The sequence below is a fragment of the Bos grunniens genome, chromosome 7 (assembly GCF_055505025.1).
Source record: "Bos grunniens cultivar Pamir isolate PY7600 chromosome 7, Bosgru_T2T1.0, whole genome shotgun sequence".
In the NCBI taxonomy this organism is placed as follows: Eukaryota; Metazoa; Chordata; class Mammalia; order Artiodactyla; family Bovidae; genus Bos; species Bos grunniens.
In genome coordinates, this window is record NC_141171.1 from 8636507 (window position 1) to 8658133 (window position 21627).

A 21627-nucleotide genomic window follows, 5' to 3' on the forward strand; every position below is an offset into this window, starting at 1 on the left:
CAGCCATCTCATCCTCTGTCATCCCCTTCTCTTCCTGTCCCCAATCCCCCCCAGCATCAGAGTCTTTTCCAATAAGTCAACACTTCGCATGAGGTGGCCAAAATACTTGAGTTTCAGCTTTAGCATTATTCCTTCCAAAGAAATCCCAGGGCTGATCTCCTTCAGAATGGACTAGTTGGATCTCCTTGCAGTCCAAGGGACTCTCAAGAGTCTTCTCCAACACCACAGTTCAAAAGCATCAATTCTTTGGCGCTCAGCCTTCTTCACAGTTCAACTCTCACATCCATACATGACCACAGGAAAAACCATAGCCTTGACTAGACAGACCTTTGTTGGCAAAGTAATGTCTCTGCTTTTGAATATGCTATCTAGATTGGTCATAACTTTCCTTCCAAAGAGTAAGCGTCTTTTAATTTCATGGCTGCAGTCACCATCTGCAGTGATTTAGGAGCCCCCCAAAATAAAGTCTGACACAGTTTCCACTGTTTCCCCATCTATTTCCCATGAAGTGATGGGACCGGATGCCATGATTTTCGTTTTCTGAATGTTGAGCTTTAAACCAACTTTTTCACTCTCCACTTTCACTTTCATCAAGAGGCTTTTGAGTTCCTCTTCACTTTCTGCCATAAGGGTGGTGTCAGCTCCATATCTGAGGTTATTGATATTTCTCCCGGTAATCTTGATTACAGCTTGTCCTTCTTTCACCCCAGCGTTTCTCATGATGTACTCTGCACATAAGCTAAATAAGCAGGGTGACAATATACAGCCTTGACGTACTCCTTTTCCTATTTGGAACCAGTCTGTTGTTCCATGTTCAGTTCCAACTGTTGCTTCCTGACCTGCATACAGATTTCTCAAGAGGCAGGTCAGGTGGTCTAGTATTCCCATCTCTTTCAGAATTTTCCACAGTTTATTATGATCCACACAGTCAAAAGCTTTGGCATAATCAATAAAGCAGAAATAGATGTTTTTCTGGAACTCTCTTGCTTTTTCGGTGATCCAGTGAATGTTGGCAATTTGACCTCTGGTTCCTCTGCCTTTTCTAAAATCAGCTTGAACATCTGGAAGTTCACGGTTCACATATTGCTGAAGCCTGGCTTGGAGAGTTTTGAGCATTACTTTACTAGCATGTGATATGAGTGCAATTGTGCAGTAGTTTGAGCATTCTTTGGCACTACCTTTCTTTGGGATTGGAATGAAAACTGACCTTTTCCAGTCCTGTGGCCACTGCTGAGTTTTCCAAATTTGCTGGCATATTGAGTGCAGCACTTTCACAGCATCATCTTTCAGGATTTGAAATAGCTCAGCTGGAATCCATCACCTCCACTAGCTTTGTTTGTAGTGATGCTTTCTAAGGCCCACTTGACTTCACATTCCAGGATGTCTGGCTCTAGGTCAGTGATTACACCATCGTGATTATCTTGGTCATGAAGATCTTTTTTGTACAGTTCTTCTGTGTATTCTTGCCACCTCTTCTTAGTATCTTCTGCTTCTGTTAGGTCCATACAATTTCTGTCCTTTATCGAGTCCATCTTTGCGTGAAATATTCCCTTGGTATCTCTAATTTTCTTGAAGAGATGTCTAGTCTTTCCCATTCTGTTGTTTTCCTCTATTTCTCTGCATTGATTCCTGAGGAAGGCTTTCTTACCTCATTTTTCTATTCTTTGGAACTCTGCATTCAGATGCTTATGTAGAGAGATTTACAGCTGACTACACACCCATGGGGAACACAATAGAAGTTGGTACAATTCCCCAGTATATAATTTCATTTGGTAATATAATATAGAGGCCTTGAATTCAATGAAATGGAAATTTGGGGAAATAAATAGAAAGATCAAGTTCTACTTCAGCAACCTGATCAAAGAATTGGGCTCTGAGGTTTTGAGCCCTAAAATCACAGGCATTTCTCCAGCCCTGATAAAACTGGTCCTTATATAGCTGCCATCCCAATGATCCTTTTCAGAGCCCTCTTTATGTCTTTATTCCTCAGACTGTAGATGAAGGGGTTCAGCACGGCTGTGACCACAGTGTACATCACAGAGGAAACAGCACTTGATTGTGAGCTGTGAGTAGCAGCAGAGCTAAGATATACTCCCAGGACTGTACAAAAGAATAAAGAGACAACTGAGAGGTGAGAGGCACAGGTGGAAAATGCTTTATACTTCCCCCGAGCAGATGAAATTCCTAGTATAGAGGAAACTATCTTAGAATATGAGTAAAGAATTCCAGTGAGGGAAATGCCACCATACACCCCAGTTGCAAAATACATCAACAGGTCATTAAGAAAAGTGTCAGAACAAGCAAGTTGAACCACTTGATTAACTTCACAGAAAAAGTGGGGGATCTCCAAGTCTGTACAGAAGGCCAGCCACAACACCATTACGCTTTGTATCAAGGAATTCAGAGTACTCATTATCCAGGAGAGCAGAACCAGCAGTCCACAGACCCAGGGTTTCATGATGACTGTGTAGTGGAGGGGGTGGCAGATGGCCACAAAGCGGTCATAAGCCATCACAGTCAAGAGAAACGCATCCAATGTCGCAAAAAGTATGAAAAAATGCATCTGAATGATGCAGCCTTCATAGGTTATTACTTTGTTCTGTGTCCTTATGTTCTTCAACATCTTTGGGATGGTGGTGGAGATAAAGCAGATGTCTACAAAGGACAGATTGGAGAGGAAGAAGTACATGGGGGTGTGGAGGTGGGAGTCTGAGCTGACAGCCAGGATGATGAGCAGGTTTCCAATCACAGTGATCAGGTACATGGAGAGGAAAAGTCCAAATATGAGGAGCTGTAGTTCTGGTTCATTTGATAATCCCAGGAGAATAAATTCTGAAATTGGTGTCTCATTTCTGGGTTCCATGTGATGCAAATGACTTCCTAGAAACAAAAAATAGCATGACTAGTTTTTCAAAAATTGGCATTGCAAACATAGGTAAACTCTAACATTTAATATTTTGCATTCAAAAAATATTCATGACTTTGTATAGAAATTTCCCCTTCAAGCCAATTTCCTGTGCCATCTCCAAATAGGAAAGCCTATCTTACAGTCAGCTTTTTCCCCCAGTAGTCAAGTATTCTACATTCATAATGAGGGATTTTGTCATGCATTTGAGGGAATACAAATTTAAGACCTACCGAATTCTGGAGAAAGAGGAGAGGGTGCTGAGAGACAACAGATCATGTAGTTCAATGGTGGAGAAAACATATAAGGAAAAAACTTAAAAACTCATACAAATGATCATATGTTGACAAGTGCTGTAAAGGAAAATAGATCAAATATAAAGAAGAGAGTTGATGAGGGTATTATTTTTTACTGGGTGTTCAGGTAGCCTGGAAAACATTTGATCAGAGACTTCAAGAAAGAGGAAAAAGGAGACATGGGTCTCTCTGGGTAGAAGTGTGTGCTAGTCAGAGGGAACAGCTGTGTTTCAAAACAACCAACTCCCTGACTTCCTTCTCTCCCAGTGACTCCCCACTGTGAAACAAGCCCCAAATTCAACAGCTTCAAATCCTAGCCTTGACTCTCTGTGTGACTGAACCACCACTTCAGCCTTGTGCTGCCTTCACTCACATCAATCTCATGAATATTCAACTTGAGTCACAGCTTCACTTGATGCCACAGGCTCAAGATTCAGAACTTATATGCACCTCCTTAGAGAATCAACAACTCTATTTGGAATTTTCACCCCTCCCTATCTCCAAAACACCATCTTCTTTTTTCAGACTTCTTTTTCAGATCGTTTCTTTCATGAATTCTCCTCTTTTTTTAAAAAATTTGTACAGAAAACAGGGAATTTCATTTATAGGCATTTAGATACAGGATTATCATTATGAGGTTTTAATTAATTCTGCATCTGTTATTCTCTGCTAGACTATAAGTGCCATACTCTTCAACTCCTTAGATTTTGTTTAGTTGTGAGCAGTACCTGAATAAATACATATTGTATGAAGGAATGAAAAAGACATGTTCTCATAGAAATCTCCAAAAAGGTCCAGGGAAACATTAACAGAGTTTTCAAAGACATGCTGGAGAAATGTTTCCCATATTCTGAGATTCACACCTATTAGAGGTTTAGACTATGTAGTTTGTAAAAATAAAATAGCATAGAAAAAACAAAATGCAAAATTAAACTGTCAGACTGCATCACATACAGTAGGATTTTTCTGATTCTCTTTGTTCAGAAGCCTGTGTTTGTGTATGTTCATGCCCATGCATGCAGGTATGGTTAGATCACATATGAAAGGCATGTCTTAGCTGGGACAGAGTCAAAAAAGTTTCTTATACACTGCGATAAATGCAAGAAGACATTTATAAGAGACCAGTCCCTGCCAAGGGAGAAACAGTATAAATAGAGGCCAAGGCAAGAGCAGATTGCAGAAGGAGCAGATGGCAGTGTGGGGCTGAAGTGACCTCAGACTCAAGGGCCCACACACTGACTGCACTTCTATTCCTCCAGTGCCTCACTACCGTGTCCACATCAGGCCCTCGGTCAATTCTTTATTCCATATTTATTTCTGTGTATTTGTCCACACTTATTTTCATATGGTCCAGTAGTGAATGAGACTTTCCCTTCTACTGCTTTTCTTTCTTTTTAAAAAAGATTTTATTTATTTAATTTTGGTTGTGTAGGGTCTACATTGCTGTGCGGACTTTTCTCTAAATGCAACAAGCGGGGGCTGCTCTCTAGTTGTGGTGTGGCTTTCTCATTGCTGTGACTTCCCGTTGCAGAGTCCAGGCTCTAGGGTGTGTGGGCTTGAGAAGTTGCACCTCCTGGGCTCTAGATCACGGGCTCAATAGTTGTGGTGCACAGGCTCAGTTGCTCCACAACATGTGGGATCTTCCTGGATCAGGGATTGGGCCATGTCTCCTACACTGGCAGGTGGATTCTTCACTACTTAGCCAGTACATAAGTCCCCTATCACTTTTCTTAAGTGGCATTTTTGTTATTCCCGTGCTTTGATTTTCTTTCTTTCTTTCTTTTTTTTTTTTTTGATGGCAAACCCCTTGGTCACACTCTACTTCTGTTTCTGAGACTTGTCCCACCTGTGATAAACTCCTCATAATATACCCTACAAAATCCTATAAACACCACAGAACCTATCCCTTCCTTCATGTGATTTGTATCAGATGACACTTTGCAATATATGCGTTTATTTTATTCTGAAATATTTCTCCATTAAAATGTTAGATTCAAATAATCAGAGACCTCACCTGTTTTATACATTCTGTTGCCTTCATAAAGGTATGCATAAAATTACAGAGGAAATGATAGAGCAAAAAAGAAAGAAACAATAACACTCAAATGCCAGTATATGAAACAATGTGCATAGATAATACATAATAGAAAAGCAAATGATTAATCACCCCCCCAAATATATTCAGCCTCCCAGGTAACAAACCTAATGCAAAATTAAGCCTTTTAGCATAACGTGACTCTGTATACTAAATTCAATTTTTTTCAAGTGAATACTCAATGTGAGAAAAGATTCTATGAAATGTGTCTTAAGAACTGTAAGCTTCTGGGTAGTAGCTATTCCATTGATCTGGATCTTCTTTATGAATATAGAACATGCTCAAATATACCCCATCTCAAAAATCAAAAATAAATACATAAAATGTCATCACTTCACTGCAAGTCATTCTTGACCAAATAGTATGTTTCCCTACTCTCTTAAACTGCAAATATCCTTGGAAATATTCAAAGTTTACTGACACCACTGTGCCTGCCATTTCTTATTGAGTCTCCCCTAACTAGGTTTTCATCCCCATCACATAATTATCAACAATTCTTGAACTGCTGAATGCAATAGGCACTTGTCTTTTTTACATATGAAACAAATTGATTATAAGTTATTAAGACACCCTTGGCTCTGGACCAGCAGTTTGGGCTTTCAGGTGACCTCAGGTAAATGTTTTTGGGTTTCATCCTCTCTGACTTTCTCCTGCTAGGCTTTCAGACTCACCCAGATAGGAAGTCTGAGAGGAAGGTCTCTGTGTGGAAATCCAAATTCCTCCTGAAGGGTTGATGGTGGAGACTGAAGCTCTGAATCCAGACAAGAAAGAAGGAAAGAGTGAAGCGTGGGTCTCTGAACCATACTTAAGAATCCAAATGCAAAACCATGCCCCATTCAGCTCAAGGTGGAGCTGCTCAGACACTGCAGCAGTGGAGATATTTATAGCTCTGTGTATTTGCTTTATCTGCTCATTATACATGTTCAGCACATTTTCCACTATTATCTCAATCTTCAAACACATCATTTCCTCAGGGGAACTTGTCTGGACAGAATTGAATTTTTTCAGCTGATTGGTCATTCCCAGGAGACCAGGTTAGAAGTCGTGTATCCAATTCTTATTACTACTCCATGAACACGCCTGTATTCCAGAGTTCTAACACTGACACTTTCTGCAACCCTGAGTCAAAGTGTCCTCCAAATCTAAGTCTGAGGAACCTGTCTGGACTAGGTCCCTTGGTTCCAAAAGCACTATCTTGTGATGGGGAATGCAGCTCTTGAGATATCCGGAAAATTATTATTTCCTCCTCCATAATGGATAGAGCTGTGTTCCTTTGCTATGAAAACATAGGTAAAATAATCCCTGACTTCAAAACGCTTTTGACACATCAATTAGGTGTTTTCTGTTTTAACACAAGTAAAAAGCTAGGGTTTAATCCTTTAATCATAAAAAACTTGGTAATGATAAGAGATCCACATGGATCTTTTAATGCACCATGGACTGAGCTTAGCATCTTATATCTGTTGTCTCATTTGTTACTTTGCAACAGAACATCTTATGAGGATGTACAATTATAAGCTTCATTCTAAATTTGCAAAACTGTGGTTCAGAAGGGTGAGGTGATTAAACTGATTATTAGGGAAATGCAAATCAAAACCACAATGAGGTATCATCTCACTCCAGTCAGAATGGCTGCTATCCAAAAATCTACAAACAATATATGCCGGAGAAGGTGTGGAAAAAAGGGAACTCTCTTACACTGTTGGTGGGAATGCAAACTAGTACAGCCACTATGGAGAACAGTGCGGAGGTTCCTTAAAAAACTGCAAATATAACTGCCTTATGACCCAGCAATCCCAGTGCTCGTCATACACACTGAGGAAGCCAGAATTGAAAGAGGCACGTGTACCCCAATGTTCATTGCAGCACTGTTTATAATAGCCAGCACATGGAAGCAACCTAGATGTCCAGCAGCAGATGAATGAATAAGAAAGCTATGGTACATATACACAATGGAATATTTCTCAGCCATTAAAAAGAATACATTTGAATCAGTTCTAATGAGGTGGATGAAACCTATTATACAGAGTGAAGTAAGCCAGAAAGAAAAACACCAATACAGTATAGTCAACCTAGATAGCATATTCAAAAGTAGAGACATTACTTTGCCAACAAAGGTCCATCTAGTCAAGGCTATGGTTTTTCCTGTGGTCATGTATGGATCTGAGAGTTGCACCGAGAAGAAGGCTGAGCGCCGAAGAATTGATGCTTTTGAACTGTGGCGTTGGATAAGACTCTTGAGAGTCCCTTGGACTGCAAAGAGATCCAACCAGTCCATTCTGAAGGAGATCAGCCCTGGGATTTCTTTGGAGGGAATGATGCTGAAGCTGAAACTCCAGTACTTTGGCCACCTCATGAGAAGAGTTGCCTCACTAGAAAAGACTCTGATGCTGGGAGGGATTGGGGGCAGGAGGAGAAGGGGACGACAGAGGATGAGATGGCTGGATGGCATCACTGACTCGATGGACGTGAGTCTGAGTGAACTCCAGGAGTTGGTGATGGACAGGGAGTCCTGGAGTGCTGCGAATCATGAGGTCGCAAAGAGCTGGACACGATTGAGCGACTGAACTGAACTGAACGCATGTATATGGAATTTAGAAAAATGGTAACGATAACCCTGTATGTGAGACAGGAAAAGAGACACAGATGTGAAGAACAGACTTTTGGACTCTGTGGGAGAAGGCGGGGGTGGGATGATTTGAGAGAATAGCAGTGAAACATGTATATTATCATATGTGAAATAGATCACCAGTCCAGATTCAATGCATGAGACAGGGTGCTCAGGGTTGGTGCACTGGGATGACCCAGAGGGATGGGATGGGAGGGAGGTGGAGGGGGGTGCAGGATGGGGAACACAGGTACACCCATGGACTGATACATGTGAATGTATGGCAAAAACCACTACAATATTGTAAAGTAATTAGCCTCCAATTAAATTTTTAAAATAAAGAAAACCCAAAGCTATGAAGTGAGTAAGGTGTGTGTGGTGATTAGAACATGAGAATTTTCTAGTTCTCTTGCTCTAGGTCAGTGGTTCTCAGTCATTATTCTGTATGAGATAGAAGAAAAGGCCTGATAAAGTGAGTTACTTAAATTATGTAGTGAAGGTGCCAAGTAGAGCTTATTCAATATGAGTAATACAACTTCTAACTATTCTTTTAGAAAAATAAAAGAAAAAAACTTGAAATGATATATGTCACTTGAAAAGATACTATTCTTAAATTCACATAGACTCAAGAAATAAAAGGGAATTTGCACATATTTCTGATATAAGTTTGGAAGAAAATATGTGAAAGCAGGAAAATGAAATAAATGGGAAAGCTTAATAAACTGAATTATTTACATATAAACAGAAGTTGAAGTCAAAAAATGTAAAATTAAGGAAGCAATAGAAAAGACAAATTATATATTCACAGTCTAATGGAAGAATGGCAATTTCTGGATCCACTTATTAGCCCCAGAAGAGTTTGTCCTTTTATTGCTCAATGAATCTTTTCAGAGCCTCTTTTATGTCTTTATTCCGAAGACTGTAGATGAAGGGGTTCAGCATTGGGGTGACCACAGTGTACATCACTGAAGCTATTGCACTTGAGTGTGAGTTGTGTGCATCAGCAGGGTTAAGGTACACTCCTAGGGTTGTACAATAAAATAAGGAGACAACTGAGAGGTGAGATGCACAGGTGGAAAATGCTCTGTACTTCCCCTGAGCTGATGAGATTCCTCGTATGGAGGAAACTATCTTAGAGTAAGAGTAAAGGATACCAATGAAAGGACCACCACTCAGCAGCCCAGCTGCAACATACACCATCACATCATTAAGAAAAGTGCCAGAACAGGCACTTCGGACTACCTGATTGAGTTCACAGAAAAAGTTGGGGATCTCCGGGACTCTACAGAAGGACAGCCGCAACATCATTAAGATTTGTATCAAGGAATTCAGGGCACTCATCATCCATGACACTAGAACCAGCAGTCCACAGAGCTGGGAGTTCATGATGACTGTGTAGTGCAGGGGGTGGCAGATGGCCACAAACCGGTCATAGGCCATCACAGTCAGGAGGAAGTCATCCAACCCTGCAAAGAGTAGTAAAAAGTATATCTGGTTGATGCAGCCTTCATAGGTGATAACTTTGCTCTGCATCTGGATATTCCACATCATCTTTGGGATGGTGGTAGAGATGAAGCAGATGTCTACAAAGGACAGGTTGGAGAGGAAGAAGTACATGGGGGTGTGGAGGTGGGAGTCTGAGCTGACGGCCAGGAAGATGAGCAGGTTTCCAAACACAGTGATCAGGTACATGGTGAGGAAAAGCCCAAATATGAGGGGTTGAAGTTCTGGTTCATTTGATAGTCCAAGAAGAAGAAATTCTGAAATATGTGTATCATTCTCTGGCTCCATGTGGTGGAGGGAATGACCTGGAATTAAATCCCCCAAAATGATATGACCACTTTTCACAAAAATGAGCATTACTGGCATAGTCAAATGATACAATTTATATTTTGCAGTCATGAAATCAATGCCTATAATTTTGGTGTGAAATCTTTCCCCTTCAGGGCATTCCCTGTTCCATCTCTGATTACAAATTCCTGTTCTTTTGCAGACATTTCCCCAAGAGTTCAGGTATTGCATACTTTTAATGAGATTTTTGTCAATCCTTTGGGACTCATAAATTGAGTACTTACCAGCTTCAAGGCAAGAGGTAGAGTGTGCTGAGAGACAAAAGTTCCTATAATTGGATGATGGAGAAATAATGTTAGCAAATACAAAATCATATAACATGTTAAATGGTGACAGGTAAAATGAAGGAAAAGGGGGCATAATGGAGAGAGGCTGGGGTATTATTCTTTACTGGGTGTTCAGGTAGGCTGGCAAAGTAGGTAACATTTGAACAGAGATCTCAAGAAAGAGAGGCCTGCCTGGTAGAAGGAATGGCCGGTGCAAAGGCCCTGAAGGAGACACCTGTTTCAGATATTCAGGCTCCAAAGAAGCCAGTTTCCCAAGGGGAAGATACAAGAGGGAGAGTGATGAGAGAGGGGGCCAGAGGATGCTAAGGAATGAAGTGACCTTCCTGCTGCTACTCAACCTTAAGGTACTGCTGCTGCTGCTGCTAAGTCGCTTCAGTCATGTCCGACTCTGTGCGACCCCATAGACGGCAGCCCACCAGGCTTCCCCGTCCCTGGGATTCTCCAGGCAAGAGTACTGGAGTGGGTTGCCATTTCCTTCTCCAATGCATGAAAGTGAAAAGTGAAAGTGAAGTCTCTCAGTCGCGTCCAACTCGTAGTGACCCCATGGACTGCAGCCTACCAGGCTCCTCCATGCATGAGATTGTCCAGGCAAGAGTACTGGAGTGGGGTGCCATTGCCTTCTCCGACCCTAAGGTACAGGGAGTCCGTAATTCACAAGTTGTTCTTTGCACCTTATTAATTTTATCTCCAAGGAATCCTGAGCACAAAAATCAATCCACTTTTTGTTTTAATATTTGGTTGACATTCTGTCATCTGTATTTTCAGGGGAACATTTTGGTGTACACAAGTTCACACACACACACGCAGACACACACACACACACACACAGCACTGTGGTGGGGCTATTCTTCTCTCTGTAACTTTTATTTAATCCCATGTCTTTTTCCCCTGCTAGACTGTGAGAACCTTGACACATGAAGCAATATTTTACACATTCACCTTTTCCCTACCCCATTCTGAGCAGATTTAGTGGGGAACTGTAACTAATTCAATATATATTGCATGGACTTGAAAGAATATGGCCTCACAAAAATTGCTGCTAATAAAAGACAATGAGAGACAGAAAAGGTGCAGGGGAATACTAGAATAGGCATGGAGAAGAAGCAAGAGGAATGTTTTCATGTTCTCAGATTAGGTCCCATTGGGGGTTTTAACTATGGTTTGCAAAAATTAAATAGAATGTAATAAATGAAACACACAAAAAGTATCAGAGTGTATCATAACTAGTAAGGATACACACAAAATAATTTCTGACCATCTTTGCTCAGTCATATGCGTGGGTAGGTACCTGTCTGTGTGTGGATATGTGTGTTTGTCTATGTTTGTCTATACAGACATGCTAGTGTGCATGTGCAATTGTGGAGTCACGTCTGATTCTTTGCAATCACCCCAGGATCATGATGTGAAAGGCATATCTTACTTTGGGACTTAGTCAAAAAGTCTGGAATCCACTGCAGTAAAGGCAAGAAAACTTTTAAAAGGGCAGTTCCTGCTACTGAGGGAAAATCAATATGAATAGAGAGCCCAACAGAGGAGCCAGGTTTCAGAGAGAAGAGGGAGCTGTTTGGGTGCTGAAGTACCTTGGATTCAAGGGAGCACAGACCACTGGACCTTTATTGCTCCACTTGCTTCATCATGTCATCAGTGTCAGGTCCCTGATCTAATTTTTAATCCTGTACCTATTCCTATTTATTTACCACACTAGTTTTCATATGGTCCAATAGTGAATAAGGTTGGCCTTTCTCTTATTTTTCTCTGTGTAATTCTTCTTTGTTACTCTTGGGCTGTAAATTTTTTTCCCCCTTTGGACATATCCAGTAGGCTTCCTTTTTGACACTAGTCCAGGTTCTGCTCCTTATACATCATGCGAAGTTCTCCCCAGCTCACACTCCATAATATACTGCATTTGCCGCAACTGTCTCCATTCTTCAGATGAATTATTCCCAAGGATGTTATGTTATTCATGCATTTATTTTACTGTGTTCTGTTTTCTCTATTATAATATCCACATGAGCAAGAATCTCCTCTGCTTGGTTCACATTTTTGTTTTCATAAATGTGTACACATATATGGAAAAAAAATTGAAAATGAGGTGGAAACAAAACTAGGTTACATATGGCAGTATAAAAAAATTAAGTGAAATATAATTAAAGTCTGGCAGGCAGATTCTTTACCACTGTGCCACCTGAAAATCCACTAATGAAGTACTTATAAATAAATTAGCCAACCAACAAACAAACATGTCCAAGTCTTGGCTCTGAACTAGTCTCCTGAGAATCTCTTGTGACCTTGGGTAAAATTTTTCATCTTCTGTTCTCTCTGAATCTTACCTGAAGTATCTGTGAGTCCTTAGACCCACCTAGTTAGGTTCTTTGAAAGGAAGATCTTGTGTGGAAGTCTGAATTCCTTAAGGATGGTTTATGATGGAGTCTGAAGCTGTGTTCTCAGACAAGACACAAGAGGAACTAAAGCCCCTTTGCAGATGCAGGACTCCAAAAGCAATGAGCATGTCTCCTCTACTCTGAGGTGGCAGAAGCGGAAGGACTGCAGCATGTGAGATATTTATGGATGCCTAGATTTGGTCATTAGGGACATTTCCCCCTGTTACTCCATCCTTAAGCATGTGATTTCTCCCAGTGAACTGGTCTAGAGAGAAGTTTCTCGTAATGATTTTCTGTTCCCAAGAGACCAAGTTAGAAGTCAGGTGAATCCTGTTTATACTAATCCTTCTCCATGACTCTTCTGCCTTCTAGAGTTCCAAACTTCTAGCACTTTATCCCAAGTTTTCCCTTCCACACTGACTTCGGGGTCTTCTGGAAATAAGCCCTATTGTCACATATTTGGTGACTTGTCTTTCTGGTGCAGGTTCCAAGGGTTGACACATAAAATGTATGGCACTAAACTATCATCTTTTAGGAAAAATTGAAGTCGCTCAGTCATGTCCAACTCTTCATGACCCCATGGACTGTAGTCTGCCAGGCTCCTCTGTCCATGGGATTTCCCAGGCAAGAATACTGGAGTGGGTTGCCATTTCTTTCTCCAGGGGATCTTCCCAGTCCAGGGATTGAACCTGGGTCTCTCTCACTGCAGGCAGACTTTTAACCGCCTGAGTAACCAGGAAAAGATCCCTGTAAATGTGAAATCCAGCCTATTTGTGGGTTACTATGCTGGGGGTGGGGTTTTTGAAGAGACTACTTCTCTGCCTCTTCTGCCATGTGGATGTGGTCCTATTATCCTTTGTTGTGGAGCAGATGTTCAGCTGGGGCTTCCCTGATAGCTCAGCTGGTAAAGAATCTGCCTGCAATGCAGGAGACACCAGTTTGATTCCACGGTCAGGAAGATCCTTTAGGAAAGGGATAGGCTACCCACTCTAGTATTCATGGGCTTCCCTGGTGGCTCAGATGGTAAAGAATCTGCCTCCAATGCAGGAGACCTCAGTTTGATCCTGAGGTGAGATGATCCCCTGGAGGAGGGCATGCAACCAACTTCAGTATACTTGCCTGGAGCATCCGCATGGACAGAGAAGCCTGGTAGGTTACAGCCCATGGGGGTCACAAAGAGTTGGGGACAACTGAGTGACTAAGCACAGCACAGCAGCACAGAGATTCAGGTAGTTTTCTGAGGAAATTTATCCACACGTAGCTGTAGATTAGGGGTGTCCATGGGTTTGAGTTTAGGATTTTTCTATGCTGCCATCTTGTACTGCCACCCCCAACATTTGATATTAGCCCAACAAGACTCATTTAAAGCTTTTGACACCTGAACTATAAAAGCATATATTTTCTTATTTTAAGAAACTTATTTGGCAGTATTGTACAACAGCAACATGAATCTAATATAGACATTTATTTAATAAAATTTGTTTACAAGAATTTATTTTAAACTTCTCAATGTATTCATGAGCTGGCCTTGAATAAAGGCATTTTATGTGGAAAACCGTACGTAGGAAAAAAAATCATTTAAATCAATTTGAAGATCTTCTACTTCATTAGCTGATACTGTGAACTCCTCATTCAGTTCAGTTCAGTTTAGTCAGTCAGTCATGTCCGACTCTTTGCGATCCCATGAATCATAGCATGTCAGGCCTCCCTGTCCATCACCAACTCCCGGAGTTCACTCAGACTCACGTCCATTGAGTCAGTGATGCCATCCAGCCATCTCATCCTCTGTCGTCCCCTTCTCCTCCTGCCCCAATCCCTCCCAGCATCAGAGTATTTTTCAATGAGGCAACTCTTTGCATGAGGTGGCCAAAGTACTGGCTTTTCAGCTTCAGCATCATTCCTTCCAAAGAAATCCCAGGACTGATCTCCTTCAGAATGGACTGGTTGGATATCCTTGAGTCCAAGGGACTCTCAAGAGTCTTATCCAACACCACAGTTCAAAAGCATCAATTCTTCAGTGCTCAGCTTTCTTCACAGTCCAACTCTCACATCCATACATGACCACTGGCAAAACCATAGCCTTGACTAGACGGACCTTTGTTGGCAAAGTAATGTCTCTGCTTTTCAATATGCTGTCTAGGTTGGCCATAACTTTCCTTCCAAAGAGTAAGCGTCTTTTAATTTCATGGCTGCAGTCACCATCTGCAGTGATTTTGAACTCCTCATTACATAATTGTAAATGTTGCCTGACCAGGGTGCCTTGTGATATTATGATAGAAAACGCACCCATTATGCAAGCTGAGATCACCTATTGTACTTTAAAATTTTGTGTTTATATTTCTACATTCTTCTGCTTCATGATAATTCAAATATTCAACCTTTTTTGGGTGGGTCTCTACAGTGTACAGGCTCTTTGTTGTGGTGTGCAAACTTCTTTATTTGCTGTGCATGAACTCGAGAGCAAGCAATCTCAGTAGTTGTTGCTTGTAAGTTTCTCTAGTTGCAGCATGTGGGCTCTAGTTGTGGTGCATGGGTTTAGTTGCCCCGTGGTATGTGGGATCTTACTTCCCTGACTAGGGATTGAAAGCATGTCCCCTGCATTGAAAGGCGGATTCTTAACCACCTGATCACCAGTGAACTCCCAAAATGTTCATTGTTTTCATTTCTATTTCTCTCAGGTTTCCTTTTAACACAGAGGAATTAGCAGTTGTGTCCATGTGTGTATATGTGTGTGTATAATTGTGTTTATTTGAAAGAAAAATGCATACAAGCACACAGATAATCAGATACAACATTTACCCTTGTATTCTTTGAAATGAAAAATGAACTACACCTTTCATTTATTTCTCAGAGCATCCACGTGAAGTTTGGCTTAGTATCCCCACAATACCTTCAGAAATATGCAAACTGAGGCTCAAGGAACTGAAATTTCTCATAACTATGTAACAAAGCATTTAAAGATATGCTTTAAATTATACTATCCAATTATACAGAAGTGGAAACATGCAATATGCTCTTTAATTTTTGTATAACTCCTTTAATTTATCAAATTGTACAGTCTAAGTATGCAGTTTTTTGTGTGCAATTATACTCTGATTATTTAATTAAATTTAAAGAATTCAATGGTGTATGGCTAAGGGTAGGATGTAGGCATAGATAGCTGGTTCTCATTTAACAAAGATGGGAGATATGTCATCTAACAGGGAAGAAAGCCAAGTACTATTTATAGATGTAAGGACACTGAAACTAAATTTAAGTAATGTGCATGGTAAACTCGTTCTTTTCTGTAAATATATGGCTAGTCTTAACAGAACTATAGTAAACTGAAGATAAATTGATTCAAGACAGAAAAGCACTGCAGCCTTGCTAACATCATGGATGAGCCTTAAAAATACAGTATAGAAACTGACAGCTGACTACACACTCATGAGCTACCAAAGAAATCAATACAACTCCCCAGCATAAAACTTCATTGGTAGTAAGGATATTATGGTAACAAAAAAGATCTTCACGATCCAGATAATCACGATGGTGTGATCACTGACCTAGAGCCAGACATCCTGGAATGTGAAGTCAAGTGGGCCTTTGAAAGCATCACTACGAACAAAGCGAGTGCAGGTGATGGAATTCCAGTTGACCTATTTCAAATCCTGAAAGATGATGCTGTGAAAGTGCTGCACTCAATATGCCAGCAAATTTGGAAAACTCAGGAGTGGCCACAGGACTGGAAAAGGTCAGTTTTCATTCCAATCCCAAAGAAAGGCAATGCCAAAGAATACTCAGACTACTGCACAATTGCACTCATCTCACATGATAGTAAAGTAATGCTCAAAATTCTCCAAGCTAGGCTTCAGCAATACGTGAACCGTGAACTTCCAGATGTTCAAGCTGGTTTTAGGAAAGGCAGAGGAACCAGAGATCAAATTGCCAACATCCGCTGGATCATGGAAAAGGCAAGAGAGCTCCAGAAAAACATCTATTTCTGCTCTATTGACTATGCCAAAGCCTTTGACTGTGCTGATGACAATAAACTGTGGAAAATTCTGAAAGAGATGGGAATACCAGACCACCTGACCTGCCTCTTGAGAAATATGTATGCAGATCAGGAAGCAAGAGTTAGAACTGGACATGGAACAACAGACTGGTTCCAAATAGGAAAAGGAGTACATCAAGGCTGTATATTGTCACCCTGCTTATTTAACTTATATGCAGAGTACATCATGAGAAACGCTGGACTGGAAAAAGCACAAGCTGGAATCAAAATTGCCGGGAGAAATCTCAATAACCTCAGATATGGAGCTGACACCACCCTTATGGCAGAAATTGAAGAGAAACTAAAAAGCCTCTTGATGAAAGTGAAAGAGGAGAGTGAAAAAGTTGGCTTAAAGCTCAACATTCAGAAAACAAAGATCATGGCATCCGGTCCCATCACTTCATGGGAAATAGATGGGGAAACAGTGGAAACCGTGTCAGACTTTATTTTGGGGGGCTCCTAAATCACTGAAGATGGTGACTGCAGCCATGAAATTAAAAGGCGCTTACTCCTTGGAAGGAAAGTTATGACCAACCTAGATAGCATGTTCAAAAGCAGAGACATTACTTTGCCAACAAAGGTTCATCTAGTCAAGGCTATGGTTTTTCCTGTGGTCATGTATGGATGTGAGAGTTGAACTGTGAAGAAGGCTGAGTGCCGAAGAATTGATGCTTTTGAACTGTGGTGTTGGAGAAGACTCTTGAGAGTCCCTTGGACTGCAAGGAGATCCAACCAGTCCATTCTGAAGGAGATCAGCCCTGGGATTTCTTTGGAAGGAATGATGCTGAAGCTGAAACTCCAGTACTTTGGCCACCTCATGTGAAAAGCTGACTCATTGTAAAGGACTCTGATGCTGGGAGGGACTGGGGGCAGAAGGAGAAGGGGACGACAGAGGATGAGATGGCTGGATGGCATCACTGACTTGATGGACGGGAGTCTGAGTGAACTCTGGGAGTTGGTGATGGATAGGGAGGCCTGGCGTGCTGCAGTTCATGGGTCACAAAGAGTCCAACACGACTGAGCAACTGAAATAAACTGAACTGAAATTGACATAGAATGGCTTGTTATGCAGCGACAGCTAACTGATACAATAATCCAAATGAACAGAAACTAGAGCAATTGTAACAATCTACAGCATTTTTTTTTTTTTTTGGTATATGCTCTTATATTTGTGTAGAACATCCATGGTCATTCCATTACCCAAGATTATTTCAGGTAACTATAATAACAATTGACTATTTTCTAGGAAACTAGAAGAGGTGGACAGACATTCCTGTTAGTACAGAAAAACTGGTGAATCTGAATCATATGACTGGGCAGGATGCCAGCCTCTCTTGTGGATCATCCTCTGATCATGAGGAAGGAAGAGACTCCTGAGTTTGAAAGACATGAGAAATGGATGAATTGATGTTGTTCACTCATCATCTTTGTGAACTGGTGACACATCAGGAAAGAGGAGATATTTCATAAAACAACTGAATGAATCATGTTAGAAGGTAGCAATAGAAGTTTTCAAGCACAAACAGGACAAAAATAATGTGACAAAATGTAAAAGACAGTAACAAACCCTTCACCTCAATTAATAAAACCTGTCACTTGTGGGGAGACATCTTATCAGTTCTGTTCAGTTCAGTCGCTAAGTTGTGTCTGACTCTTTGAGACCCCATGAATCGCAGCACGCCAGGCCTCCCTGTCCATCACCAATTCCCGGAGTCTACCCAAACTCATGTCTGTTGAGTTGGTGATGCCATCCAGCCACCTCATCCTCTGTCGTCCCCTTCTCCTCCTGCCCCCAATCCCTCCCAGGATCAGGGTCTTTTCCAATGAGTCAACTCTTTGGATGAGGTGGCCAAAGTATTAGAGTTTCAGCCTTAGCATCAGTCCTTCGAATGAACACCCAGGAGTGGTCTGCTTTAGAATGGACTGGTTGGAACTCCTTGCAGTCCAAGGGACTCTCAAGAGTCTTCTCTAACACCGCAGTTCAAAACATCAATTCTTCAGTGCTCAGCTTTCTTCACAGTCCAACTCTCACATCCACTGGAAAAACCATAGCCTTGACTTGGTGGGCCTCTGTTGGCAAAGTAATGTCTCTGCTTTTGAATATGCTATCTAGGTTGGTCATAGCTTTCCTTCCAAGGAATAAGCATCTCTAAATTTCATGGCTGTAATCACCATCTGCAGGCATTTTGGAGCCCCCAAAATAAAGTCTGACACTGTTTCCATTGTTTCCCCATCTATTTGCCATGAAGTGATGAGACCAGATGCCATGAACTTTGTTTTCTGAATGTTGAGCTTTAAGCCACCTTTTTCACTCTCTTCTTTCACTTTCATCAAGAGGTTTTTTTGTTCCTCTTCACTTTCAGTCATAAGGGTGGAGTCATCTGCATATCTGAGGTTATTGATATTTCTCCAGGCAATCTTGATTCCAGCTTGTGCTTCTTCCAGCCCAGCATTTCTCATGATGTACTCTGCATATAAGTTAAATAAGCATAGTGACAATATACAGTCTTGTTGCTGCTGCTAAGTCACTTCAGTCGTGTCCAACTCTGTGTGACCACAGAAACGGCAGCTCACCAGGCTCCCCCATCCCTGGGATTCTCCAGGCAAGAACACTGGAGTGGGTTGTCATTTCATTTTCCAGTGTATGAAAGTGAAAAGTGAAAGTGAAGTCGCTCAGTCGTGTCCAACTCTTCGCCACCCCGTGGACTGCAGCCCACCAGGCATGTACCCCTTTTCCTATTTGGAAGCAGTCTGTTGTTCCATGTTCAGTTCTAACTGTTGCTTCCTGACCTGCATATAGGTTTCTCAAGAGGCAGATCAGGTGCTCTGGTATTCCCATCTCTTTCAGAATTTTACACAGTTTACTGTGATCCACACAGTCAAAAGCTTTGGTATAATCAACAAAGCAGAAATAGATGTTTTTCTGGAACTCTCCTGCTTTTTTGATGATCCAGCGGATGTTGGCAATTTGATCTCTGGTTCCTCTGCCTTTCCTAAAACCAGCTTGAACATCTGGAAGTTCACGGTTCATGTATTGCTGAAGCCTAGCTTGGAGAATTTTGAGCGTTACTTTACTAGCATGTGAGATGAGTGCAGTTGTGTGGTAGTTTGAGTATTCTTTGGCAGTACCTTTCTTTGGGATTGGAATGAAAACTGACCTTTTCCAGTCCTGTGGCCACTCCTGAGTTTTCCAAATTTGCTGGCATATTGAGTGCAGCACTTTCACAGCATCATCTTTCAGGATTTGAAATAGGTCAACTGGAATTCTATCACCTGCACTAGCTTTGTTCGTAGTGATGCTTTCTAAGGCCCACTTGACTTCACATTCTAGGATGTCTGGCTCTAGGTCAGTGATCACACCATCGTGATTATCTTGGTCGTGAAGATCTTTTTTGTACAGTTCTTCTGTGTATTCTTGCCACCTCTTCTTAATATCTTTTGCTTCTGTTAGGCCCGTACCATTTCTGTCCTTTATCCAGCCCATCTTTGCATGAAATTTTCCCTTGGTATCTCTAGTTTTCTTAAAGAGATCTCTAGTCTTTCCCATTCTGTTGTTTTCCTCTCTTTCTTTGCATTGATCACTGAGGAAGGCTTTCTTATCGCTCCTTGCTATTCTTTGGAATTCTGCATTCAAATGAGAATATCTATCATTTTCTCCTTTGCTTTTCACTTCTCTTCTTTTCACAGTTATTTGTTAGTCCTCCCCAGACAGCCATTTTGCTTTTTTGCATTTCTTTTCCATGGGGATGGTCTTGGTCCCTGTCTCCTGTAGAATGTCACGAACCTATGTCCATAGTTCATCTATCAGATCTAGTCCCTTAAATCTATTTCTCACTTCCACTGCATAAGGCTTTAATAAATAGATGTACAGCATGAAAAAGAAACATTGTGTACAGTCACCAAATGTATGACTTGACATTTTTCCTCCTAATGGGTCATCTTGATCATACCAGTCCAATTTATTCCAATTTGTCTTTCCATGTAGATTTCAACTGGAAGACACATATTTTTTTTTTTTGGCCAGTGACTGTGATAAGCATTTGGACATCAAGGTGAATAACTGAATAAAACCAGGAGAGCAATTATAAAACACATATTTGTAATGTGAGTGCTAGAAACTTAGCTTTTGATTTCTGAGGCATTCACTTCAAAGACAATTATGGCAAAATATATATTGCCAGCAGCTATGTAACACAGCTACTAGACTTGTATCAGTGACACCCCCCCCCCCACCCCGCCACCCCAACAATGAAGAATCTTTTAGATTTACCCCCTGGATAAAGAGAACTTGTTCATCGCAGCACTGTTTATAATAGCCAAGACATGGAAGCAACCTAGATGTCCATCAGCAGATGAATGGATAAGAAAGCTGTGGTACATATACACAATGGAGTATTACTCAGCCATTAAAAAGAATACATTTGAATCAGTTCTAATGAGGTGGATGAAACTGCAGCCTATTATACAGAGTGAAGTAAGCCAGAAGGAAAAACATAAATACAGTATACTAACGCATATATATGGAATTTAGAACTTGTGAACTTGTTTCCCTTCTGTTCAGTCACTCAATCATGTCCAACTCTTTGTGACCCCATGGACTGTAGCCCACCAGGCTCCTCTGTCCATGGGATTCTCCAGGCAAGAATACTGAAGTGGGTTGCCACTCCCTTTTCCAGGGGATCTTCTTGACCCAGGGGTCAAACCTGGGTCTCCTGCATTGTAGGCAGATTCTTTGCCATCTGAGCCACCAGGGAAGGGTGGATGCTGCTAAGTCACTTCAGTCGTGTCTGACTCTGTGCGATCCCATAGATGGCCTCCTACCAGGCTCCTCTGTCCCTGGGATTCTCCAAGCAAAAACATTGGAGTGGGTTGCCATTTCCTTCTCCAAAGCCTGAAAATGAAAAGTAAAAGTGAAGTCGCTCAGTCGTGTCCGACTCTTAGCGACCTCATGGACTGCAGCCTATCAGGTTCTTCCGTCCATGGGATTTTCCAGGCAAGAGTACTGGAGTGGGGTGCCACTGCCTTCTCCAAAGGGTGGATGAGCACACTTTAACTGTCTGGAAGAGTTGAATTCATATAAATGGAAATTCTAGAAAATAAATAGAAGGAGCAAGTCCTGCTCTTCAACAATCTGATCAAAGAATTTGGCTCTAAGGCTTTGAACCCTACAG

General features: G+C 41.4%; 2 protein-coding genes across 2 annotated transcripts; both read right to left on the reverse strand.

The window, feature by feature from the left end:
* Window positions 1–1930: 1930 nt before the first annotated feature.
* LOC147368258 (olfactory receptor 7A17-like) lies at window positions 1931–2887 on the reverse strand. Its single transcript, XM_086408776.1, has one exon. It carries the CDS (start codon window positions 2861–2863, stop codon window positions 1931–1933), a length of 933 nt encoding a protein of 310 aa, XP_086264902.1. The 5' UTR covers window positions 2864–2887.
* A 5884-nt stretch (window positions 2888–8771) lies between these two features.
* On the reverse strand, window positions 8772–9695 carry LOC147368259 (olfactory receptor 7A17-like). The gene has a single exon (XM_086408777.1). The coding sequence runs from the start codon at window positions 9693–9695 to the stop codon at window positions 8772–8774; it is 924 nt and encodes a 307-aa protein (XP_086264903.1).
* Between the last annotated feature and the right edge of the window lie 11932 nt (window positions 9696–21627).